The sequence below is a fragment of the Salvia hispanica genome, chromosome 3, assembly GCF_023119035.1.
Source record: "Salvia hispanica cultivar TCC Black 2014 chromosome 3, UniMelb_Shisp_WGS_1.0, whole genome shotgun sequence".
NCBI classification, from domain to species: domain Eukaryota; kingdom Viridiplantae; phylum Streptophyta; class Magnoliopsida; order Lamiales; family Lamiaceae; genus Salvia; species Salvia hispanica.
Window position 1 is genome coordinate 9,209,899 of NC_062967.1, and position 25,753 is coordinate 9,235,651.

The window sequence follows — 25,753 nt, forward strand, 5'->3', positions numbered from 1 at the left end:
AATAATAGTACTCTTTCAGTCTCATAGTAAATGTCACATTTGAAAGATGACAAGCGATTTTAGTAGATGTTATTTTGTGTGTTAAGTGGTGAGAGAAAATATAATTTTATAATTAATGTGAGAATGAATTTTTTTAAAAGCGAAAATATGACATCTTTTGTAGGACAAATTAAAAAGGAAAGTGTAACATCTACTATAGGACGGATGGAGTACAAGTTCTAAGTTTTAGAAATCAAAACAATGGAATTTGAAAAATGTGCAATTTGAAGCATCAATTGTTATTCTAATCGTGGCATGCCTAACTTGAGCCTTTTTTTTGTTGGAGATACAACGGCAAAACTAGGTTGGATGGATAAACTGCTAAGAAACGCCCCCATTGCCAGCGGATTAAGTGAAGCTATTAATTGGGTTTCAAAATTTAGTCTTCTTCTTTTATGATTGATTTACTTATAGCCCGACTCGTTTTTACCTTAAATTGGAAAATATTAGTATAAGTGCCAATATTAATATAGATTATTTTTTCTCTCAATTTTCTATAACAAGTCTACTACTCCATTTTTTCTTTTTCTCTTTGTGGTAACCAATCAAAAATATCTTTTCAGAAAAATAGTTATTTAATAATTTTTGATTGATTTCTATCATTCCCCTGACTAACTTATAAAAGTAGCTAATTAAACATTTCTCTTATATACATTTCAATTTGCCCTAATTTAAATAGACATGATAATTATCTCGTTTCACTATCACTAAAAAAAACACTTATATTTTAAGGGCACAAAAATATAGACGTAATTAGTTACATTAGAAAATTTTAAAAAATAACAATAATTTAAGACGGAATAAAAAGCGTTCCCAAATAAATTAGGGACATAATAACTTAATCTTTTGCTTTTTTAGGACGCTTTTATCTGCGTCCTCTCATTTTAGTTGAGACACATATAATCTAAACGTTTTTTTAAGCATTGGTGGTATATTTAGAAACACAAATTAGCATCCTTAATTGTTAAAAAATATCCTTAACGACTTTTTATTTATTGAAGTGTATCGATTCTACATTTCTACTGCTTTGCTTCACTTCACTTGTCCTTAATAAGTTTAATGGTCGAACATATCTCGACTTTTTTAGTGATTTATCAAATCTATCCAAACAACACCAACACGTTCAAGTTCAACCTTTTGAGCTACTAACATGCATGTAACTCCTCACGTAAAATAGGAAGATATATTTGACGAATAATGGTTACACCAACAAACACCAATACATTTTTATTACAATAAGTCAATAGCAACACAACCTAGAATGACAAGTAATCAAAAACACACAAACACAGACGCACAAAATAAATTAATTCCTAGAGTAGATGATAAATCACTAGAACATGAGTTGGTTCCTCCATCGATCATCAAGGGGCGTGCGGAGGAGTAAACGCTGGAGCAGCCGGGGCATTAGGCAACGAAGGATTCCCGGGGAACTCAGGAGCATTGGGCACCAATGGACTATTTCCGGGGAACTGAGGAGCATTGGGCACCAATGGACTATTTCCGGGGAATTGAGGAGCATTGGGCGTAGATGGATTATCGGGGAGTTGAGGAGTACTAGGAAAAAAGGGATTTCCCGGGAATCTAGGAAAGTTCGGGAATGAAGACGACGACGATGGTGATGGAAACATAGGTGGAAACACTATTGGGAGGGAAGGGGTCGTCATCCCTGGAAATCTAGGAAAAAATGACCCTGGCCCTTGCAGCAGGCGGCGATTGCCGCCTGCTGTGGCCGCTTCCATGCATGGGAATGACAAAAGGACGATGACGAGGACGAGCACATTGGGGGAACGATAAGCCATTTTGAACTAGTGAATTATGTTTGGATGTGGATGCTTGTTTGATTTGAGAATTGTTGGATGCGTTTTGAGTATTTATAATATGATTTCTTGATTAACTAGTTTCTCAATCATTGATCATAGGTGATTAGGTTTTAAACGCTGGTGTTTGTTGTTGATGTGATGAATTTACTTCTTTCCGCTACAAAAGTGTATGATTGTGCTTAATAATGAACTTTACAACCAATTTTTGCATTCTACAAGACCTAGAATTGGCTCAAGACCAAAATTATCAATGTATTATTGCTGAGATATTTATTGCACATTTGTTAATTAGGTAGTAGTATATAATTATACTGATTGGTTTTAGCACTGAACTTTACTATGGTTTAGTTGGTCTCCATTCATATATTATATACGCTTCAATGAATAAGATCGTATCTAATCAAAAAACAATTGAAAATACGCTTCAATGAATAAGATCGTATCTAATCCCAAAAAAAGTGAAAAGGGGAAAATAAGGATTGATATAAATTGCAGTTTTTTATTAGCATAATTTTGGGATAATTGACTAGCCATTTCAGCTCTTTACTTTTGTTATTAAAAATCAGTTTTAATCGATGTACTCGAGTTTATATGGGTTGTAGACTTGTACTCCTAATTCATTTTTATTTTGATATGGACCAGTTTATATTATTTTGGTTATCATTCGCATTATTTAGAAGTCTTTGTAATTAGTGTCCTTGCTTTAGACTGTGGGTCTGTATAATTGAGATGATTTGCCGCACTTTCTGTTGTCTTGTTAGCCTTTTTAGCTTTGTCTCGAATTTCAGTTCGGGTTTTAGTCTATTCTTATTATTAATAATTAAAAATTCATTATATTTGGTTACGGTTCATAATCGTGTCCAAACACTTCATTTTCACTTTCATTTATAGTTCACAGGATACATATATTGATTTTCCTTTGCTTCAATTTTTAGTAGTAATAAAAATTAATCAGATATTACTTATTTTTATTCATGATTGAATATATTGACCATTTGTATAAAAAAATATTCGATGATAATTTTCAGTACGAAATTCGTCTTTATGATTTTCCTCAGTTAATAATATGCAATAAAGTTACAATCTTTCAGTTTATTGGATCACTCCAAAGTAAACAAATCCTTAAAAACATTCTTGTAATCAGCTCTGGTTGAGAAACCTACTGTGAAAAACTTACCAAGTCCAAAATTTGAAGGAAATCAAGAATTAAGGAAAGCAGTAAATGTATCGATCTCAACCTTAAGCAGGCCCTGCACTGCTGCACGGTAGGACATACAGTTCCGTTTTAATGGTGCATTTGCAGCTTCTTGTATAACGATAGCAAGTTCCCAAGATGCAGACTGAAATCTTGATACATGACTTATTCACAATACGCAGATCATAATGTGGTATAGCAAGTAGTACTATACTTACCTGACATGGACCTAAAATTTATTGAGGAAAGAAGCTGCCGCATCTCACAGTCAACACATTAACGAGTGATGATTACAAGCGGAGCAGCAGTGATATAGTTAGTTCTACATGAGCACAAGCTAGTCAAAATAAAAGGAGAACACAAACCGTTTGATTAGCACGAGCAAATGCAAAAAAACTAAGAAACCATTCTTCTATGCAGTGAACATAGTCTGAATAGGCACATTCCAGATTCATCCAAAACTGATCGATAATGGTAGTTAGACACGTGCATATGATCTGCATCTTGTGAGGGACTCAAGTATCATACGTTCCGAAATCATAAGAAATAGAAAGCACTTACCTTTCTTACATCATACTTTGAGAACCTCACTCTGATAATGAAGATGATCAAAAATGAAATCAAAACCCACAAGAAGACAATTTTCAGACTCAACTGTAATAGAAGTAGCACAGCATATATACAACCCCAAAAAAAGTGCTGGTATGTTTCTTGAATAAACATGAAGGCACTTAAGAGACACAACTCTAAGTTTTCATCGAGATAACTCAAAGAAAAACTGAGATATTTGTTCAACCATTATAGATAAAACATGCCACATTGTTGGTAGCAATCCAATCAACAAACATATTAGAGGATCTTCATAGCTGTTAACCAGGCATATTATCCTAGAACAAACAAGCATAAGACAGCATAGATAATTAATTTAATTGAAAAAATTCCATACCTGTGATCATTAACACTAATTACTCACCTGGAAAACTCAAGCATTTTGATGCATCAATATGTTTATCCAAGTCGCCATGCAGAATACTACACAAAAGTACATTATATACGACCTTCACTAGCACAATAACTCAAACGGGAAAATATTGGCATTGTTAAGTGCCGGAGCTCATCCACAACCACAATTATCACTGCACAGAGCTACCAAGTCCAACTGCCATACGATCAAGGGGCAGCTATGAGATTATTTCAAAGGACATAAATAAGACATACAACTAACGAAGATGCAAAAAACAGCAGCAACTGATATTCTAAGTTGATCTACATAATTTCATACTGCAGATCAAAATTACAACACGAGAAGCTCTCGATTCACTAAGCTGCGCTAACAACAAAACATGATCCCCGACAATTACAATCGCAAAGGTCTTACTTTATTAAGAGGCCTTGACAACCTTGTCATCACCTACGACATTAAGAATGGGGAGACTGCTAAGGAATTCATCAAGACCCTCAAAAAACCCAATATTATCATCCTCCCCACGGCTTGGTCCATTCCCTTGGTTCACCCTAGGTGCAGGCTCCTCAGCTTCGTTGCTGAATTCCACATTCAAATCCAACTTCTCGAAATTCTTAGCAACCCTAGCAGGTTGTTTTCTAGCAGTGGTAGCAGGCACTTTTTTACTCGAGTCACCTGCTGTTTTATTAGGGGTCTCCACCCCATTTGGAGCTACCAAATCATCTTGCACTGGGAGATTCTTACCTTTATCAACTTGTGCATTCCTAGCACTTCTACGGGGCGTCACACTAGCCCCCTTTCCTTTCACAATCCTTGATTTCTTCCTCCTTTTCCCCGCACCCCTATTCCAATTATCATCAGACCCACTCGAATCCGAAACCTCAACAAAATCCTCATCCTCATCATCATCAATATATATCCTAGGCTGCGGGTTCTTCTTTCTAGTATTACTCTTCCCATCTCCTGGGCAAGTGAACATAGGTGAAAAGGGAGTCCAAGTTGAGGCAGCACCCTTGTTTTTCTCCCAATTCTCCATAGAAAAACCCAAGGGCAAAAAGCCCCAACAGCAAAAGTAGCCTTGTTGTCCATCAACCAGTGGCGGAGGGGACGGAATTGCCACCGCTTGAAATGCTTTCTTGCAATTCTGGCAGCGTAGAGTGCAATCAGCATACAAGTTAGGATACTCATACATATAATAGCAATAAGGGCATGCAGTCCAGAAAGGCAATCCATCATCATTTCTTGCCGCCTCCATTTCCTCCACCTCCACCTCATCTTCCACCTCCACATCCTCACCCTCCTCATCTGCTTTCTCCCCCACATTATCACTTTCATTCAAATTACGACTAGCTCTCTCATCAACACCAGAGTAATTTTGCGCAGGCTCAGCAGCATTTCCAGCAAACGCTGAAAAACCTTCTTGTGCGCTACTTACTTTAGACCCAGACGCACCCCCAAATGCGAGATTAGCACCCGAATTAAAATTCATAAAATTCTGCGGCTCTCGGTTCAACCCGACGGAAGCAACCGGGTCGGGCTGAGGGTTTGCATGTACCTGGACTTGTGAAAAGGGAACGCCGCTGCTCTGGTGCTGTTGAGGAGCGAGGCCGGTGGAGGTGCTGCCCCCGAAGAACATGAAGTTCTGGTGCATTGACGGAAGGGGATGATTGGTAAACGGGTCGGGTTGCTGAATCGGCAGCGGCGGCAGCGGCGGAGGCTGCGAATAGAAGGAGATTTCCTTGTCGTAGAGGGATCTCCTGGTAGGGTTGGAGAGGACGCCCCAGGCGTCGACGACGAGGCGGAAGGCCTGGTCGGCGAAGGGGAATTTGTTCCGCTGGGGGTTGAGGGCGATGGCGAGGTTGCGGTACTGCGAGGCGACGGCGGCGTCCGATTCGCGGCCCTGCTGCGGCGTGAGGCGGAGGATCGCGTACCAGTCCTGCTGGTTGTTCCCGATCCGGCGGTCTCCGGCGAGGAGAGTGTCCACGACGGCGAGGATTTGGTCGGCGGGGGTGAGCGTGGGGTCGGAGTCACGCGCGCGGGTGGCGAAGGACTTGCTTCCCATTAGGTCGCGCGCCGACAGCAGCTTCTCGGCGATTGTCAGCCACCGTAGGGCTTCCGCGCGGGTGGTGGTCGTCGGGAAAAATGGATGCTCCATTTTTAGGTTAGAATCAATTTTTGAGAAAATTGAGGGATTGGGAATTGCAGAATTTTTGTTACAATGGGAGTGAAATCAGAGTTAGAGGAGTGAGAGTGGTGGGTGAAAGTACGAGAAAGGATGAGGCCTTTTCGGAAAAGGACAAAGGTTGAGTGGGTTGTGAGGAGGGTATAATGGGGGTTTCACGAGGTCAGTCATCAGCTGGATATAGTGCAGATCAGTAATAAAACTTAAATTTAAAATTAGTCAATTGGATTCTCTAAATTTAGTCGATTGCAGAATATCCACCTCATTTTTATATACTTCTTCCGTCCTAAAAAAAAATATATATCCTTTTCATTTTAATCTATTCTATAAAAATATGTTTATCCATTTTTAAAAAGTCATATCAATTTAATAATATAGGTCTCACTATGTATCTACTGACTACCATTCTTCTCTATCTTATTTTATCTTATCATTCTCCTATTCTCTTTTACTTTACCAATTTTATCTTAATTCTCATGCTATATGCATCGCTCATAATTTTATAAGACGGAAGGAGTATTATTTTTATACAAACAAAATTTGAGTAAAATAAATTAATAAAATATAAAATGTAATTACTATTAATCAAACTACTTCTAACGGTAGACTGACTAAAAAGAAAAAAACAAAACTTTTAATATAAGATGGAGGGAGTATAAATAAGTACTCTATACTACCTATAATAAATGTCACACATAGACGATGGTATAGATTTTAAGAGGCTAGTCCGTGTATTAAGTGTAAAGACGATATATATTTTTTTTTTTAATAAAAATATGTTATAATTTTGGAATAAATTAAAAAAAAGGTGTAACATCACAAATTAATAGTAGTACTCCACTACTTAAAATTTTGTGGAACCAATTAAAAATTAAAATTAGTTCAGACCTAGTGATTTTTTTTTTCACAGTTAATCACTTAATCTTAACTAACATATAAATTGTAAAAATCTATAAAGTATTGGTGTTATATTTTACTACTACTACCTAATTATTTATACCTTATACTATAATCACTATTTGAGATAACGGTAACTTCATTTTGTACACACATGGGACAAAATTACCTAAACAATTTAGGAAATACGTCTAATAGTGCATTTGTCCTAATAATAATATCACAAAATTACAATTTAATTATTCTATTTATAATATCTTAAACTAAAAATAATTAAAAAAATATTCTATAAATGAAACTCCTTTAATATATAGTCACAATAATTGCACTCATTAATATACTCGGAGCCTCTTTTGCGATGTTAATAGAAATCAAGCTCGAAGTGCTTGACTAACCTAATTCCCAAACATCATTATTCAAACCACTGAAATGCAATGTGTTACTCTAATTATTTTATTACAGATTTGACTTTTTTTTCTTTGAATGTACCATATGAGTGAACAATGTAGCTTTACATCCAATCATTTGAAATGTTAATATAGTTATTGATTCACAAAAATAATCAAATAAAGCGTAGAAGTAAACAAGGAGTACGATAATGGAGCAACAAATAATCAGAAGAGTATAGATTGGGCTGAAATACTGGGCCTACTTGTTTGAAAATTATGGGCCGATGCACGTGGCCTTAGCAACCATTATTTGCTTTATTATGAAATGATGGATACTCTCATGCACGTGTTTATATAAAATTATATATGGGCTTGTGAATAATCATTTTCAAATGTGGTGGTAGAGAAAATTGATTATTACTCCCTCCGTCCACGAATACGAGTCTCATTTCTTTCCGGCACTTATTTTAAGAAATGTTAAGAAAAGTGAGTGAAAGAAATTTAATGGAATAGAAATCTCACTTATATGTATTAGTTTTATAATAAAATGTGAGTGGAATAAGTTGGTGGAATGTGAGACCTACTTATCATTTATGGTAAAAGTGAAATATGACTCTTATTGTGGAACAGAACGAAATGGCAAAACAAAACTCTTATTATGGGACGGAACAATAGGGGAGTACTATAATCCTGTACAACTATTATTAATATTAATATTACTATTATTATGAGTAATTAATTATTTTTTAAAATAATATAAAATTATGAATCATACTTAATTTTAATATAATGATAACGATAGTTACAATCATAATAATAATAATAATAATAATAATAATAATAATAATTGTGTCAATATTATATTTTTTGTAGTTGTTATTATCATAATAATGTATTAAAAAAAATTAATATAATTATTGAAATTATGAATCATATAATAATAATTATTATTATTATAGTAATTATTTTATAAATTAATAATCAATCAATAAATTTAATTGTAAAATTTTAATAATATTAGTAAATAACAGTAATTATAATTATATTTATTACTATTATATCATTTTTTGTTAAAATATATTATTATATTTATTATTATGATGGATAATTTATTTTTACTTCCATCATAATAAATACTCCATAATAATATAAAAATTATAATTATATGTTTAATTAATAATTTATTAAGTAACTTTAAAAATAATATTATTATTTTATTAATAAATATTAGTGGAGTATTATATTTTAGTTTAGTATTTAAATAAATATAAAATTTAAAATCTTTATATTTTTATAAACAGAGGAAAGTAAAGTTTTTAGTAATTATATTCTCAGGAATATTTTTCCTTAAATATTTTACTTTCCCGTCAACTAAACACAGCATAAGTTCTTTATAATATACTCCATTCGTCCCCAAAAATAAGGACTTTTGGGACGGCACGAGAATGAATAATTATTGGTAAAGTAAGAAAGATGGTGCAAAAATTTAAAATAGTGTTAATGCACAGTGTGACCAACATTATTATTAATGTTTGATGGCTGCCCTTAATGGTATAAGTTGTGAATAATTTGATGCAGTATATGGGTAATGAGTTTGGAAGAACTTTTTATGAATAACAATGAGATATTTTCATAAGATGGATGAAAAATAAAAATATTCTCGTTTGTTGTTGAACCATTGTCACATAACATGTGCATACAATTTACAACATGGTCTTTGCGTAAACTTCAAACATTCTTATCTGGTGAATATTTCTTAATTCTAACAATTTACAACATGGTCTTTGCATAGACTTCAAACATTCATATCTGGTGAATATTTCTTAGTTCCAACTATGTTTATGATCGATTAAGTATTTTTCAAGATTTTTCAGTAAGACAAGCGATAACCACAAAATTTCGTATTAGGGCATCCGCAATGGGGCGGACGATGGGTTACCCATCGTCCGTCGCATCGTCCGTCACTGTGGACGACGCGGACGATGCGACGCGTTTTCATTTTTTTTAAAATTTTATTAAATTTTCAAAACTTATATATTCCTCTCATTTTCACTTCATTTTTTCACTCACTTCACTCTCAAATTCACATTACATTTTCTACATTTCAAGCAAAATGGATTCCGGAGATTATCCAAATAGTCCGATGTTCGGTGGTGCACGATGGCCGGGTACAGAACCCGACGAATACCGGCCATCGATGGCCTCATCCGCAAGTTGGGACTACTCTAGACTAGCCTCCTTTTTTTGTATTTAGTGCTTTTTTTTATTTCTTATTTTGTAACTTTTTTTTAATTAAGTAAATTTAGAATTTCTCTTTAATTGTGTTGTTTTTATTTGTTTATTTTTATTTATATCTGCAAACATAAAAATATAAATACAAAATAGAAGTAAAATGCTTAGGGCATCGCTTAGGGTGGGCTATAGTCCACCCCACTGCAGGTGGAAGGGACGGATGATAAAATGCTGATATGGTGGTGCATAGGGTAGGGCTTAAAGCGTTGCATAGGGTGCCCCATTGTGAATGCCCTTAGTAATTAAGTCATATATAGTCATACTTAGTAGGTCCAACTTCAACTAATTAAGACTTACTAAATCTGCAAAACTAATTTGCATATTTTGTACTCCGGAAGATGACCTTTGGACGGTACAAAATTTTATGCGTTGAATGGATAAAATAAAGTAAGTAATAATTAAATAGAAATAAAAATATTTCTATTTTTAATAACGAAACGTCTCGATTGACAGAAGCCAAAACGAAAAATAAGTCATCGTTAGTTTAATGGAGGAGAACCTGCCTGATATTTTTGAAACATGTCGAAATCAAATAAAAGTAAAAAAATGGCACTGAATAATACTGGTGGAAATAGGGGAGGGCAAAAGAGTCATATATTTGAGGTGATGTCCCCATGGCCATGCTATGGTGTACGGGAATAATATGCATCACAAGGTTTAATTGATCTACAGCATGCCGGACAATCTTGCTTTATTCCTAAATTAATTATTTTTACATTTGTGGGCTTCTAGTAGTACTACTATAAATATCATTTGACTAATATAATATAGTACATGTATTTTTAATTGGGTATTTAATTAGTACTGCACCAGGAGGTCCAGGACCACTCACCTAGGAGTAGTTGCACAATAAATCAGCGTACCTCATTGGGTTGTGGTGTTAATTTATCAACATAATTATATTGTGGAAGTTAAATAGATTTAGCTAGGGTTGAAGATTTAAATGCCGTATATTATATGCAATGTGATGATGAAATTTGATCAACTTCAGTTCTATAATATTTGAAAGTAAAATATAAAATCATGAAATTTTAAAAAATTTCAACCATTTTATCAGTATACAAAATGACATAGTTTGTTGATGTTAAGATGACATTTTTATTAAATTAATAATAGAAAAAAGATAAGAAAGATTTTTTTTTTTATGAATGATATTATGATTTCAAATATATGACTGATCAAATTTTGATAAAAATTCATGATTTAGATGAAAATGAATTATATTTCGAAAGGTTGTGAATATGAAAATAAATACTTTCCTCCTATCTAAAATACAAGTGTTTTCGATTTTTTTGCATAATTATCAATGAAAACAATTCATGGTCATGGCCATGATAAATAACCATATTTAATTATGATTTACACAAGGTAGAGATAAAGTGGCCCATTAAATTTTGGTGAGAAGAAACGAAGATAGTCAAATAATTATAAAGGTTAATAAATAAATAATTAGGCCATTCTTGGTATTAAATATTTAATGCACATATTTTTTGCACATTTTGCACAATTTTAACTGACTTATAGGTAATGCTGCATCTATATTTACAAACCTATAATTAAACTATATAATATACACAAATAGTCCCTAATTGTGCGCAATAGTACTCTTGGAGTTGCACAAGGCAAGTATATATAAATATAGTAATAATTAAAAACGATTAGCAAAGTGTTTACTTCTAGTACAAATGTATTTCTAATTAAAGAAAGCTGCCTAATTTTATCTGACTCGATAACAAAATCATCTGAACAAAAATACCGGTTAAAATTTTACTTTTGCTTGATACATATGCAATCTTCACACATGTATGATGTATGTACATAGTAATATGAGCATATTAAGAAAACTTTATAGATATATATTGATAAATATATGTGGTATTGAAAAAATAAAAATAAATGTTGCTCACGAGGTGTCATCGCATTCGTCAAAGGACAATAAATAATGAATTATACAAACTTGTAGTACTATTTTAATAGAAACCACATTAGCTCCTATCGATTTCATATCTGTCCATCTCTAAATTCGAATTTCTGGTAAATCATGTTTCTTTAACTAAAATTTTCTTATTAACTATATAGTATAGATCAGATCTTCATATTTATAGATAATTTATTATTTATATCAAAGGCATTTATGCATATAGTAGGGATACCATTCAGGTCTTGCGGGTATTATCCTTTCTTTTTGTATAAAAATTTTCTTCACTAGTAAATAATGCTCGTAGTAGTATAAGTATCCGCAAAAATGTTTTACTAAGATTAATGATATAGATGTATAAATAAAGTCAAACTATCATAAAATCATATATTTACTAAGTAGTACATTCGTTCTATGCTAACATATTATTGCTTTTGGTTATAGTAGATTTTAGGAAGGTTGACTTCCTGTGTAAAAATATGTGAATAATAAAGTAATTTAAATGTGTTAGTAATAAGAGAAATAGTAGCGGCGACTATTCTCACTTAGCTATTGTGCTTTTTGTGCGGCTCGTGCCACTATATGACGACTTCAGCCACTAGCTTTAGCCTCACATGCATGCGGCTCATAAGTCTAAAACGCATTTTTCACGCTCCTTTTTTTTATATATAAATCAATACAAACAAAATATATAGTCACAATCACTCACTAATGGGCGGACACACATGTGCTTAAGGAGGGGGGGCTTAAGCCCTTCCCAAATTATTATATTTTTTAATTATTTTAGTTACATAACATTATAATTTTGTTGCTATTTTGTGTAAAATGAAGTGCAAAAACCCATATCAAAACAAGAAAATATAGAAAAATGATTATTCCATATAAAATTTAGATAATATAGCTCTTACTGTAACAATTTTCTGCCCCGCCCCACTTATCTAACTAACTCTTCCGCATATTCATGCCCAAAAGAAACATACCATTCATACAAAAGAAACATACCATCATTACCGGAATGGAGAAAGTATAATTAATTGGACTTGAATAATATATAAGACTATGCTAAAATCAAAGCCATAATATTGGACTGCATTAGCATACGTTACCTTTATTTGGTATGAATGGTAGTAGTATCTACACTAACCTTGCAAGTACATTTGTTGGTGGAATTGAATAGTGTCTTAGCTAAGTTTTTATGGCCAATAAATACCCACACACCGTTAATTTCAAGAAAGCAAAAAAAAAAAAGAAAAATTCATATTTATAATATGCTCACCCCACCACAAACCCCACCCTTATGCACAGAAGCTTTGGCAGCAACTCCGATTAAACTTTAAGGTTGATTGACAAATACCCTTGCGAAGAGCCTTGCTTTCTCTCTCTAGCCAGTTTCCTCTCTCATCCCAGGTAGTCAAAATCTTCCCTGAATTAGCATATGCAGCAAATTTCCCCTTTTTCTGCAAATCTCTTGTACTACTCTCCCACCCCTTAAATGTTAAATTCTTCTTTTTTAAGTAAAAAATACTACCCCATAAAAGAAAAAAAAAATTCCCTTTATCATCCATTGCTATATTTAGTTATATTTTGAGAAGAATTTGAAGTGAGGGTTTTACTGTTTGTTTCTGAGGATGTAATAAAAAACCTAGTGCCTAAATATACATCCCCATTTGTACGGACACCCTCTTTTTCGCAGCTGTGTGATGTAATAAAGTAGTATTTGTGTTTGTTTTTAGGTTGTTCAAAAATGGTGAGGCAGAAGATTGAGATCAAGAAGATTGACAACTTGACGGCGAGGCAGGTGACCTTCTCCAAGAGGAGAAAAGGGCTTTTCAAGAAAGCTAGAGAGCTCTCCACTCTCTGCGATGCTGAGATTGCCCTTATTGTTTTCTCAGCCTCCGGCAAACTCTTCGACTACTCTTCCTCAAGGTTTTCTCTCTCTCCTTCTCTCTCTCTCTCTCACACACAGAAGTACGACTGGTGTGGTTTGGGAGGTTAATTGTGTGTTAAGACCTAATTGAGGGAAGTTCTTGATGATGTGTAAATTAATTAAGATTTAGTTTACATATGTCATAGATCTTGTTTTAAAGGCATGGAAATTGGAAACAATACATGCTTTACTCATAACCAAATACAGTACACTATATGGTAATAATTTTTCATTACTACTATCAAGAATATAAGTACAATATGGGGGCTACACACACCCAGAGAGAGAGATGGGTTTTTATTGGTATTAATTTTAACAGTTGAACTAAATCTTTTGTCAAGTTTTGTGATTTTATTATGTACTTCAAGGGTTTAGGAACTGATTTTCTGTTTAGTTTTTCTATTAACATATGTATGATCTTATATTAACTCCTAATGTACTCTAAAATCTTTTTTGAATTTGATTCATGTACATACATGAGAAAGAGATTAATTAGAGCTTACAAGTTGCGAAAACATAGAGCTAGCAACAAAAAGACCAATTAATTGCTGGAGTTAAACTGAGATAGACAAAAATCTCATGCATTTTAGACATAACACATGTGATGAAAAGAGAAAGTGAGATATACATACATATAGTACAAACTTCTTCTACATAACATGTATAACTTCTTCTTTTGTAACTATTCAAGTCAGATTGTATATGTATATATATCTATCTATTTATAATACTATGTTGTGTATAATGGAGGATTTGTAAGTCTTATATTCATGTTTATGTTAAACTTACTTACAAGAGGCTAGTACTCTAGAGATCCATATGTTAAGATCAAATTTATAGACATAGTTAAGATTGTATTTAGGACCAATCAGGTATATATATATATATATTGACACTAAGATTGTACTTTTCATGGTGGATTATTGGGGGGAAATGGCTAGGACCAATAAAGTGGAGTACTAAAATAGACATGAAACTTATAATCCAAGTGATTCAGTGCAATGTTATTATGAATCTAAAGTACTACTACTATGTTAACAACCAAAGCTTGCAGTCTGGTGGATTTCATCCAATGTCATTCCTATAATATCCATATACGTGTATGATTAGAAAACATATTACTCTATGTGACAGCTATTCATTTAGGATTTGCGGAAACAAATTGAAGATTTTGTATATACTCCATATGCTTATAACATATATTGTCAAGAGGTGATTTCTAATTTGGCGCGTTAAAACTAATTAAAAACAATTTAGAAAATTGATCTTTAATTTGTTTTTTTTATGATTGTGGCATTAATGTAGTATGTTCAAATCTCTAACATAAAAGAATCAGTAATGTACTACTAAAAATCGCACAAAAAAATAAAAACAAAAGTGAGCATTGTTTTCACACACAATATTCTCTAGCTGTAGGTTTTAGGTATCACATTAATATAGATTATGTTTTACTGTTGAAAGATGTAGGTTTAGGTATTACATTAATATAATCCGAATTTACCCAAGCCAAGAATCATTTTCAGCTAATGATTGAGAAATTATTTACAATTTTACATATATGAATCGATGTGCTTCTTTCCTTTCATCTTCATCATTCAAACGCATACTTTTATATATAGCTAAAAAATTAGATGAAATATGTATATACACGGTTGGTTTAATTATACACTAGCTTCATAATTTGTTTATTAAGTTTTGTGGCTTCTTGAAGCATGATGCAAATCATCCAAAGGCATGATCATCAAACAGAATTCAAACTACTTAGGCAACCTCCCCTCCATATTCAGGTAATCGATCTCATAAGTTTTATTTTATTTTACCAGGCTTGATCGAAATAAACTACTCTTCACTAACTTTTAATTTGATGTATGTAGTTTTCAATTTGAACCGATCTTATCTTGACTTATAGTGAATCTTGAGGATATGTTTAGATAATCAATCATTTCTATGTTCACTAAATGATTCTTATAACTTTGATTGAATTAGTTAATTTTGAAGAAAATCAGTGCTGTTGTGTGCAATTTTGTACTGATAATTTTTCACTTAATTAGTAGATTTGGTCAATTAGTGCTGGAGTAGAGACATGGATGCATATCTGGGGAATTCATTATTAATATAGTGATCAATGAATCATATTTATATGGTGATAAAATATGCATGCTCACATATATTCACCTTACTAAACCAATACAAAAGGTTTCTAGATTTTTTCAATCTTATTCCATTTTCTTTATATATACTGATGTACTATAAATTATCATGATCTCATGCATTGTTGAGAAATTAGAAATAATCAAAGAGCCATTTTCAGGGAAATGATGGCCTTGGCAAACTCAGCAGGCATCTTATGGAGCTCAGCATTGAGCTAAAGTAATTCATGACACACTCCATTATATATGATATGATACAATAATTAACATAGAGATGAATATGTATTTATATACTTGTTTAATTTGTTTTTCTATATACAGACAGCTTGAGGGAGAACATCTCCAAGAGCTTAGCTTAGCCAGTCTCATGAAGCTTGAGAAATTGATCGAGGGAGGAATGAGCCGCATTCGAAAAACTAAGGTATGTACGTACAGTCTATAGGTCAAGCACATGTAATATACACATAACGTGCATGTACCAAGTTATATGTGCGATTATATCAATGATCTGAGTCACCTAAAAATATACTCCCTCCGTCCCGCTTTAGCAGTCCCATTGACTTTTCTGCACTCATTTTGTAAAAATGATAATAAATAATTAAAGTGGAGAAATAATAAAGTAAAAAAGAGAATAATATAGAGAAGAGTCTTATCTACATTATTCTCTTTTTTACTTTATTATTTTTCCACTTTAACTATTTATTATTATTTTTACAAAACGAATGCAGAAAAGTCAATGAGACTGCTAAAGCGGGACGGAGGGAGTAGTATTTTTGAATAAAATTTAGAAAACATAGCCTCTATTAATCTTTTATTCTGCATCCATCCTTGCACTTTCACTAGCCACATATTTATATAGAACTATTTCGTCTACATAATTTGATTGGTGGCAGAATGAGAGGCTAGAAGATGAAATGAGGGTGCTCAAGACAAGGGCAAGTGCTTCTACCCACCCAAATTTTTCTACCTAACAAATATATTTAGATGGACCACATTTTTCATGATTTAATTGATTGGATAATGCAGGAATTTAAATTGATGGAAGAAAACTCACGGTTGAATTCGCAGCCAATAGAGGTCAATTTAAGAGCTAGCTAGTTTATTACAAGTTTAAAAAAAAATAAAATAATTTAGATGCATTGATATACCTCAATTCAAATAATCGTATATATTACTACATTTATACTATTTTGACTTAAATGAAATTGAATTTGCATGATGCGCAGAAATCCAGCAAAAGAAATGCTTTTGACCTAGGAATTCAGCCCATTTCCGACAGCAATTGCACCGACACATTCCTCAAGCTAGGGTAAGCTTAGTATATTATTATAAATATATAGTAGTAATTAGTTATGAATAATTGGTTGGAAAAACATGAATTATATATTGCCAAAATTTAGTACTAGTATTTCTCATAACCTTGGCAAGATAAATCATGTACTTTAACAATTGTGTGAATTTTCCATGGTGATTAATTTCAGTCATGGCTAAAATTAACCTGAATTATTTTATCTTAGTGGAACATATTTATCATTTCTGAAATAGATTTGCATTAATAAATTTCATGCGGACTTATTGATTTCCAAGTAACAATCCATATTATTTAGCCTCTAATTTCCAAGTAATAATCGCCATGGAAAATTCGCACAATTATCAAAGTTCGTGATTTATATGACCAACTTTAAAGGTTGTGGAAAATATAGCAATAGTTCATGGTTTTTTCTACCAATTACCCTATTAATGTCCTAGTCTTAATTAATCTTATATGATGAAACTTAATTAAACTATTATTGCCTCTCTGTGATTGCAGGCTGCCCTAATCCAACTGTAACTATATATGTATGAGATATATTTTGTGTAATGTTTGATGTAAACGGATGCATGATTTCTAGCTCTGGATGGTTTGTCGCCATGTAATAACATATCACATGGGAAGTACTATCTATCTATGATTCTATTTACATTTACACTTTGAAACTTATGATAGTTTTTCAAATTTTGCATCTTAATTTCGTAGGGTCAAGTGAAACATCATCGAACAAAAAAATTATTGTAGTAGTACTATGTTTTTAGCCCCTCATAAAAAAATTGAATTTAGTTTCACAAAGTTTATTTACAGTCTCCGCTGCAGCTAATTATAGGTACAACATAGAAAATTGAGTAATACAACTACTAACTAAATCCAAAATCCGAAATAAGGACTAAAAACAAAGCAACGCCGCGATACCTTGATCATAAAATTATTATAGGAATTTAGATGTGTGTACGATGTGCCTTTAAAATATTATTGTTAAGAAATTTTCAATGATAAATTTCACATAGATCCCAAAAATTCGATACAATGAAAATATAAACTTCTGCCAAAGTCTGAGCACCTTAAAGTTCATGTCATCTTTTGACAAAAATGAGTTGGTAAAAATCAATTTTTGGTATATACTTTGAGATTTATAAGTAAATGTTGTTGGATATTTGTTAAATTTCTTTTTATCAATTATAATCCTTAATTATCTTGGTGATATGATTAATTGGAGGGAAAGCGCCTAATTACCAATTGAGTTGCGCTTATTAATTTAATTTCTGTTTTGATTTTAACGAGGAAGCTATGAAATGTCATGTCACATTAAAATTAGTATTTCTTGCAAAATTCGAATTCGAAATCAAGCATTGCATCCGTGTAGCAAGATGATGCATTCATTGTAGATCTTCTTCATTGAATGATCGGAATATTTTTCATTTTTTTTAAAATATAAGTTCTCATTTAAATATCTTCTCATTTATGTTAAATGAAAAATTAATTAACTTATACTTCTATATAATGAATTTATATTTATTTTCTGATCAATGTAACCATAATTTATTTAGCTATTTACTCCGGTAAATTATTTGGAAAAATATATTGACTGCTACTACACCACAAAAAGATTCAAACATTATGCCCAATTATTAAGGTATATGTAATAATAACAATATAAACGGTTGAAGAACATAATAGTGTGGCCATCAACTGCGGAGAAGACTCGCTCCACTGCTAAATCTCCCGCGCTCTTCGATCTTCATTTGCGCGTTAATGTTACTCTTTCCTCGCTCACAATTCACATTTCTCCTCTTACATTCATTCTTCCATTAATTCCTTTACACCTTCTCTTCTGCTTTCTTTCCTGTGCTGTGCCTGAAAAAAGTATGGATGAAGAGTACGATGTCATCGTTCTCGGCACTGGTCTGAAAGAATGCATTCTCAGCGGCCTTCTCTCCGTCGATGGCTTAAAAGTAACTTCATCTCTCACTCCTTTGTTTCAGTTTTTGGGACAAAAAATGGATTGATTGATCTGTTTGTGCCTTGAGGAATATTAACTCTGGTAAAATCAACCGTTGCTGACTAAATTAGAGTTGTTTTTGTTCGATTACACGGCTAATATTACATTATGATCCGATTAATTGATGAACGACGACGTATCAGTTATGAAAACGCTGCGGAAGGCTTGATAGAACTGGATAGATGATCAGATAGATCGGATGGATGTTCGTCCGATTTGAATGAATTTAAGAATGCAGAGTGGTAGAATGACGCCACAAGCGAATGTGATTATTCGTTTGATAAGTTAGATAGATTCCTCAATATGTGAATTGAAAATTCGAGAGAGAACTCAAAAAAAAAAATTGACAATATGATTAGTGATTCTTCGATTCATGTTCTTCTGATCGATTTCTTTCTTATATTCGTAATTTTTTGAGTTTGTATCGAGTATTTTGGCGGGAAAAGTTGGTTTTACGTTACTTCTCGTATTGTTTTCATTTTTTTGATTTTCCAAACAGGTACTACACATGGACAAAAATGACTATTATGGAGGAGAATCCAGCTCTCTCAGTTTGATTCAGGTAATGTTAGAGAACTATTTTTCATTTCTGATTAAATTTAACTACTAGTAGTATATTGTACAATTATATGACCAAATGTATATTTTACCTAGTTGAAAGTAACAAAATGAAGTGGTTTGGATTTAATATCTCGTTTTCTTTAGCTCTGGAAGCGCTTCAGGGGAGAGGAGCAACCGCCCGAGAATTTAGGCGCAAGCAGAGAGTACAACGTTGATATGATCCCAAAGGTATAGGTGAACATTGATGTACTACAAATTGCATTGCCTAAGCCACTTGTGTTATGATTGGTAAAAATAATATGTTAATTTGATTGTTGTAGTTCATGATGGCGAATGGAACTTTAGTACGCGTCTTGATTCATGCGAACGTCACCAAGTACCTCAACTTCAAGGCTGTAGATGGTAGTTTTGTCTACAATAAAGGAAAGGTGTGATGACTGATGAATGAACTTTTGCTAGCTTTCTCTTTTTGCCTTTTTATGTTTCTTGTTCAGCCTTGACACTTGACATCATGCTACAGATCCACAAGGTCCCGGCAACTGATGTCGAGGCACTGAAATCCCCACTAATGGGGCTTTTTGAGAAGAGGCGCGCGCGCAAGTTCTTTGTCTTTGTTCAAGACTTTAATGAGAGTGATCCCAAGACTCATCACGGGATGGACTTGAGCACGATTACAGCAAGACAGCTTATCTCGTCAGTTTTTCACACTTATGCATCACTCTATTACACTGCCAATTTACACAATGTGTAGTTGTCCTAGCCTGTGAATTACTCGTGATGTTGTAAATGGAACGCGGTTGAACTCTGAGTGACAGCCTTGTTTGCTCTAAAATGCAGAAAGTATGAACTGGAAGACGACACGATTGATTTTATAGGCCATGCACTGGCTCTGCATTTCAGCGATGAATACTTGGACAAGCCGGCACTGGCTTTTGTGAAGAGAATGAAGGTGGAGAGATTCTATTAAATTGCAATCTATAGTGTTTAGTTGAATAAAAGAAGAAGTAGCACAGCTTTGCTAAACTTTCGTCTGTCAAACAGCTGTATGCAGAATCTTTGGCGCGATTCCAATCCGGATCTCCTTACATCTATCCTATGTACGGACTTGGAGAGTTGCCTCAGGTTTGCTCCCTTCTGAGAATCATAATTTCAGACGAATATACTGATAGCGTAGTTTTGACTTGCTATAATGTCTGATCAACAGGCGTTTGCTCGCCTGAGCGCAGTTTATGGTGGGACTTACATGCTAAACAAGCCAGACTGTAAGGTGATAATCTGTTACATCCTAGCTTCGTTCGTGGAAACCTTCAGCGAAGAGATGTGTTAATTGTTTTTCAATCTATAGGTGGAATATGAGGATGGAGTAGTGGTTGGAGTAACATCCGAAGGAGAAACGGCTAAATGCAAGAAAGTTGTCTGCGACCCCTCATATTCACCCGATAAGGTTACTTTTTGCGCGTTTATGCATACATATAGTTTGGAGATAGTTTTCAGACCAATTTTGGTTTCAGGCCGAGAAGGTAGGGAAAGTTGCGCGTGCTGTCATTATAATGAGCCACCCGATCCCAGACACTCACGAGTCGCACTCAGCTCAAGTCATCATCCCACAGAAGCAGCTTGGCCGTAAATCAGACATGTATATATGCTTCTCAGTTCTCACCAACTCATACCTTTCTGTTTTACTTGTGTATCTTTGATTTCACTTAGGTATCTCTTCTGCTGCTCGTACTATCACAACGTGGCGCCAAAAGGCAAATACATTGCTTTCGTTTTGACAGAGGCTGAGACTGATGATCCGGAGGCAGAGCTGAAGCCCGGGTTGGACCTTCTTGGACCGGTTGATGAGATATTCTACGAAACCTATGACAGATATAAGCCCACCAACGACTGCGATTCTGACCACTGTTATATTTCTATGGTACGCATCGCGTTCTTCTCTCTGCTTCACTTGTCATCATATATCTTCACATAACTTTGTGTTATTGCATTGCAGAGTTATGACCCATCCACACACTTTGAGTCCACTGTGGAAGATGTGTTGGCTATGTATAACAAGATTACTGGAAAGGTGAATGTAACTAGAATATTGTACAACTTCTCAAAATAGAGTATAACTAATTCTAACATGTTTATGATTTGGTTTAGGTTATTGATTTGTCAGTGGACCTTAGTGCAGCAAGTGCTGGTGAACAATGAGCTGTCTCAGATTCTACCCTTGTATTCTCTCATTATATGAGTTGTGTGGTTCACAGCAGAGGATCAAATCCCGACACCGGAGAAGATGAAACTAGTACATGCATGCTCCTCCTCAGCTTCATACAAGTTTACCAGATTACTCAAGTTTTTTTTGTTTTTTTTTTTGGTTTTGCATTTTCTAGTAGCTAAAAATAAGGATATATTTTTCTGCTAAGTGTAATGGGACAAGCCATCTAAGTTATAGCCATGGATGCTGATGTTGGTTGCAACTAAACTTACCAATTTTTGTGCTAATGCTTTTCAATCGAACTCTGGCCAATTTGGTGGAATGGTACGACTTGTATTCACTTTTTAACTTCCTTGATCGAATTATGTAATCAGAATAGTTGATAGAAAAAAACAATCAATGAAATGAGTAATTTACTTATGAAATGAGAAATAGCCTTTGTCATCATCGTATATTAGTATTCACTTCATCACTCGATTGATTAGGTGAGATAATTATCCGTTGGCATATCATTCATAAGTGGGCATTTGGTCTAGTGGTATGATTCTCGCTTTGGGTGCGAGAGGTCCCGAGTTCGATTCTCGGAATGCCCCTTTTTATTTTTTATTTTTTGGATTTAAAAAAAAAAAATTCAGTTGAAAATCCAAAAAAAAAAAAGTCAGTTGCCAATTCCGAATTTTGAGTTGATAGAATCGAGAGAGAAATGAGCGACGAGATGGTGAAGAAAGAGGCTATGGAGATCATAGCTGAATTCGAGGTGCTGCCTCGTCTCGTCGTCTTTGACCTTGATTATACTCTCTGGCCCTTCTACTGGTAATATTTTCTACTATGTTTTTTTGTTTGATCATGGAAATGAACCCAAAAGAAGTGATCTTTTATTAGATTGATAGAAAAGCTTGGTTTGGGAGAATTCGGGTGTTCTATTGGTAATTTGATTTGATTTTAAGCTGCAATCACAGTATAGGTTTATGTTAATCTATTAAGATGTGCAATGGAAATTATAGAATATATGCATTCAACATAGGGCTGGTTAGATGCGGAAGCAATTTTTCTGGTCATTTTCATTAGATTTTGACATTATTATTTCTTGAACTTGAAAATCACAAGGATTAATGCATTACTATTTCGTAGCAAACCAGAAACATGTGGATGCAAATATTAATCGGTTTGTAGGATACAGTCATTGTGAACGAGTGGCTGGGTGATTTGCTCCTCTGGAAGATTAAACTCTTTGTAGATAGGAGTATATTTTTGAGGATTTGATTTTGATTTAGTAAGATGGTTATCAGAATCTGTTAGTAATTTATTGACCAACTTTTACCATAGCTTAAACAATGGTGTTGATGAGTTCCTTGATACTAGGGTAAGAAACTGGACCATTTTTGTGTGTATTGACCATTTTAATCTGCAATGTGTTGTAAATACTATGAATCAGTTTATCTGTTGAGTTATTCTTATTGTATGTTCATTGGATTGCGTATTTGTATTCATGGGGAATCTGGCTGTGTGTTTCTGCAGTGAATATCTCTCCAAGTGTGAAATGCCATCACTATATCCGCATGCCAAAGGCATACTGCATGCTCTCAAGGATAAAGGTATTGATATCGCTGTTGCCTCAAGATCACCAACTCCGGATAAAGCCAACACTTTTCTTGAGAAGTTGGGAATAAAATCATTTTTCGTTGCTCAGGTGAGCTAACTCTGCCATTTGATCAATTGCTTGAGCTACTTAATTATGTTATTTTGTGAAATTATCTGAATTCATATATATGCTTAGGACTAGAAGAGCTACTAGTTTTTCGTTTGAATAAAGGATTCCTAATCGAGCTACTAGAAAACCTCATTTTTGTTACATTTTGAGGCATTGGCCATTGTGGGGGATTTACATTGGAAAGTCATTACAAAAGCTTTTTGTTCAATCCTCTTCTTTGTACATACCATGCAATACAAATGCTTATGTATCTGTAGCAAAAAAATTGTTTATTTTATCGTACTTGGTATGGCACAATCCAGACCATCATTCATTTGCGGTGGTGGTGGATAGGTACTATTTTCTACTTGAGCACTTCTTGACATTCTACCGTCGAATGCTTTAGATACATTCTGAACTGGGATTTGCCTGACATTTGTAACGTTTCAGGAGATATTCTCGAGTTGGACCCACAAGACCGATCATTTTCAGAAACTGAAGCAGAGGACTGGTGTTCCATACAATGAGATGCTCTTTTTTGATGATGAAAATCGCAACATACAAGCGGTAAGATCTCATGCCGTGCTTCTTCTTTTCTGAACCACATGGATGACAATCTTTTTGGCTGTGAATCACCACATAACCTGTGATCTTTGCTTCTAGGTATCGAAAATGAGTGTTACGAGTATTTTGGTGGACGATGGTGTCAATCTCGGAGCTTTGAGGCAGGGGCTCACTAAGTTCTCTCAAAATAGGTCGGCATTGGAAAAGAACAAGCAAAGATGGCAGAATTTTTCAAAGAAACCGACTTCTTCAGAAAATCAGCAATGATTTCCCGATCCAATTTTAAAGAACTGCATACCTGCAATGACATTTTTCAGGTTGGATTAGTGGTCCTAATTACAGAGATTTGTGCTAATTTTGTTGTGTTTAGTGATTCAAAGGCTGCTTAGTATTAACAGCAGCCATCAGAAAGTTGTGTAGAACTTGACTGTGTATTTGATAATTTTGTAGTCTCTTACTCTATGGTTTTATGTTGATCATTTGCTATTATAATACTCCCTCCGTCCCAGTATGGTTGGGTCGTATTTCTTTTTAGTTGTCCCACTATAGTTGGGTGTAGTTGGCATGTCATAGGCTGTTGATCACGGCTATGATATTGTCAAGACATTCAACAATGGCGTCGGGAATTGGTAGATCATCAGCAGCAGGCATGGTTAGGTCTATGAGAACAACACTCAGAGCACCGGTTGATGCATTGCAACTATGTATCGTGTGTGGAACGAGAGAAGATTGACAACGTTCTCCACAAGAGATGGAAAAGTAGTTTTTTATTGAACAAGAGATAAGGGTTTGTAGGAGATGAAAGATAAGATACAAGTTTATTCACTCTTAATAGAAATAAAGAAGCGACAAAGACCTATTTATAATACTAACCTATGCGGTTCGACTCTTAATACAAGTTGGGAAAGAACCGAAAAGAAAACCCAACTTGGAACTTATTAAATGCTTGACTCGATGCAGGACATGACTACTATGGGCACTTGACCGGACTGTTCTTCCTGTTTATGGTGATTGCAGATCTTCGTGTTTCACTGGATTTTACACTTGCTTCTTTATCATGTTGTCTTTCAGATGGTCGATGATTTTGTTTATATAATTATCTTGACTCTCATGATTGCCAAAGACACTTTGCAGCTCTGCAGCCTTCAGCCTCAACTGCTCACCTTCGTCTTCTACAAGAACTCGTCTTATGGATTCAGCAACGACGTCCCGGCTAAAAGAACTATCTTTGTTTCTGGGAACTTCATATCCAGCTTGGTTTTCCACTATCAGCTTAGCAGTGAGTCCTTGGTCTGATATAAAGGGGAGAAGAATTAGTGGGTGACCATGAGCAAGAGATTCAATACATGTTCCCCAGCCTGAGTGGAAAAAACATCCTCCGATTGCTGGATGGGCGAGTATTTTTTGTTGAGGCGCCCAACCGAGAACAACGAGACCCTGGCTCTGAGTACGGCTGGCAAAACCAGGAGGCAGTAAATCTGAGCTATCCACACCTTGTGGCTTCCTCAGAATCCAGAGGAAAGGTGATCTCGAAAGCTCAAGTGAAAATGCCAATTCATGTATTTCCTCGAGTGGCATCTTGTACTCGCTCCCAAACCCTACGAATAATACTGACTTGAGTTCTTTCCCATCCAGCCATTTGCAG

At 34.3% G+C, this 25,753-nt stretch overlaps 6 protein-coding genes and 1 non-coding gene across 7 annotated transcripts; 4 read left to right on the forward strand and 3 right to left on the reverse strand.

Moving 5' to 3' along the window:
• Positions 1–1,403: 1,403 nt before the first annotated feature.
• LOC125209208 (circumsporozoite protein-like) lies at positions 1,404–1,841 on the reverse strand. The gene has a single exon (XM_048108812.1). It carries the CDS (start codon positions 1,839–1,841, stop codon positions 1,404–1,406), a length of 438 nt encoding a protein of 145 aa, XP_047964769.1.
• Positions 1,842–4,204: 2,363 nt separating this feature from the next.
• Positions 4,205–6,235, reverse strand: LOC125215684. Its single transcript, XM_048117180.1, has one exon. The coding sequence runs from the start codon at positions 6,174–6,176 to the stop codon at positions 4,440–4,442; it is 1,737 nt and encodes a 578-aa protein (XP_047973137.1). The 5' UTR covers positions 6,177–6,235; the 3' UTR covers positions 4,205–4,439.
• Positions 6,236–12,955: 6,720 nt separating this feature from the next.
• On the forward strand, positions 12,956–17,743 carry LOC125212676 (MADS-box protein JOINTLESS-like). Its single transcript, XM_048112907.1, has 9 exons — positions 12,956–13,106; positions 13,433–13,625; positions 15,338–15,413; positions 15,938–15,996; positions 16,098–16,197; positions 16,670–16,711; positions 16,803–16,853; positions 17,003–17,085; positions 17,587–17,743. Exons 2-9 carry the CDS (start codon positions 13,444–13,446, stop codon positions 17,594–17,596), a joined length of 603 nt encoding a protein of 200 aa, XP_047968864.1. The 5' UTR covers positions 12,956–13,106; positions 13,433–13,443; the 3' UTR covers positions 17,597–17,743.
• A 1,077-nt stretch (positions 17,744–18,820) lies between these two features.
• Positions 18,821–22,141, forward strand: LOC125216112 (guanosine nucleotide diphosphate dissociation inhibitor At5g09550-like). Its single transcript, XM_048117738.1, has 13 exons — positions 18,821–19,043; positions 19,590–19,652; positions 19,796–19,879; positions 19,972–20,079; positions 20,172–20,344; positions 20,489–20,600; positions 20,693–20,773; positions 20,856–20,918; positions 20,997–21,095; positions 21,163–21,287; positions 21,359–21,569; positions 21,645–21,719; positions 21,797–22,141. The coding sequence occupies exons 1-13, from the start codon at positions 18,957–18,959 to the stop codon at positions 21,845–21,847; spliced, it is 1,332 nt and encodes a 443-aa protein (XP_047973695.1). The 5' UTR covers positions 18,821–18,956; the 3' UTR covers positions 21,848–22,141.
• Positions 22,142–22,375: 234 nt separating this feature from the next.
• On the forward strand, positions 22,376–22,447 carry TRNAP-UGG. The gene has a single exon. It is a non-coding gene; the product is annotated as a tRNA-Pro (tRNA).
• Positions 22,448–22,513: 66 nt separating this feature from the next.
• LOC125211546 (magnesium-dependent phosphatase 1-like) lies at positions 22,514–24,597 on the forward strand. The gene is made up of 4 exons (XM_048111391.1): positions 22,514–22,667; positions 23,373–23,544; positions 23,995–24,111; positions 24,208–24,597. Exons 1-4 carry the CDS (start codon positions 22,558–22,560, stop codon positions 24,373–24,375), a joined length of 567 nt encoding a protein of 188 aa, XP_047967348.1. The 5' UTR covers positions 22,514–22,557; the 3' UTR covers positions 24,376–24,597.
• A 549-nt stretch (positions 24,598–25,146) lies between these two features.
• On the reverse strand, positions 25,147–25,686 carry LOC125209209 (UDP-glycosyltransferase 91D2-like). Its single transcript, XM_048108813.1, has one exon. The coding sequence runs from the start codon at positions 25,684–25,686 to the stop codon at positions 25,147–25,149; it is 540 nt and encodes a 179-aa protein (XP_047964770.1).
• Positions 25,687–25,753: the final 67 nt, after the last annotated feature.

What these genes read in the sequence shown, in the direction of transcription:
- LOC125209208 (XM_048108812.1), bottom strand. Translation starts at nt 1,841, where the DNA reads ATGGCTTATCGTTCCCCCAATGTGCTCGTCCTCGTCATCGTCCTTTTG.
- LOC125215684 (XM_048117180.1), bottom strand. Translation starts at nt 6,176, where the DNA reads ATGGAGCATCCATTTTTCCCGACGACCACCACCCGCGCGGAAGCCCTA.
- LOC125212676 (XM_048112907.1), top strand. Translation starts at nt 13,444, where the DNA reads ATGGTGAGGCAGAAGATTGAGATCAAGAAGATTGACAACTTGACGGCG. An exon ending in GAGCTCAGCATTGAGCTAAA is followed by an intron (nt 15,997 to 16,097) that starts GTAATTCATGAC and finishes TTCTATATACAG; the next exon opens with ACAGCTTGAGGGAGAACATC. An exon ending in TGAATTCGCAGCCAATAGAG is followed by an intron (nt 16,854 to 17,002) that starts GTCAATTTAAGA and finishes CATGATGCGCAG; the next exon opens with AAATCCAGCAAAAGAAATGC.
- LOC125216112 (XM_048117738.1), top strand. Translation starts at nt 18,957, where the DNA reads ATGGATGAAGAGTACGATGTCATCGTTCTCGGCACTGGTCTGAAAGAA. An exon ending in CCTCATATTCACCCGATAAG is followed by an intron (nt 21,096 to 21,162) that starts GTTACTTTTTGC and finishes TTTTGGTTTCAG; the next exon opens with GCCGAGAAGGTAGGGAAAGT. An exon ending in CTTGGCCGTAAATCAGACAT is followed by an intron (nt 21,288 to 21,358) that starts GTATATATGCTT and finishes GATTTCACTTAG; the next exon opens with GTATCTCTTCTGCTGCTCGT.
- LOC125211546 (XM_048111391.1), top strand. Translation starts at nt 22,558, where the DNA reads ATGAGCGACGAGATGGTGAAGAAAGAGGCTATGGAGATCATAGCTGAA. An exon ending in AATCATTTTTCGTTGCTCAG is followed by an intron (nt 23,545 to 23,994) that starts GTGAGCTAACTC and finishes GTAACGTTTCAG; the next exon opens with GAGATATTCTCGAGTTGGAC. An exon ending in AAAATCGCAACATACAAGCG is followed by an intron (nt 24,112 to 24,207) that starts GTAAGATCTCAT and finishes CTTTGCTTCTAG; the next exon opens with GTATCGAAAATGAGTGTTAC.
- LOC125209209 (XM_048108813.1), bottom strand. Translation starts at nt 25,686, where the DNA reads ATGCCACTCGAGGAAATACATGAATTGGCATTTTCACTTGAGCTTTCG.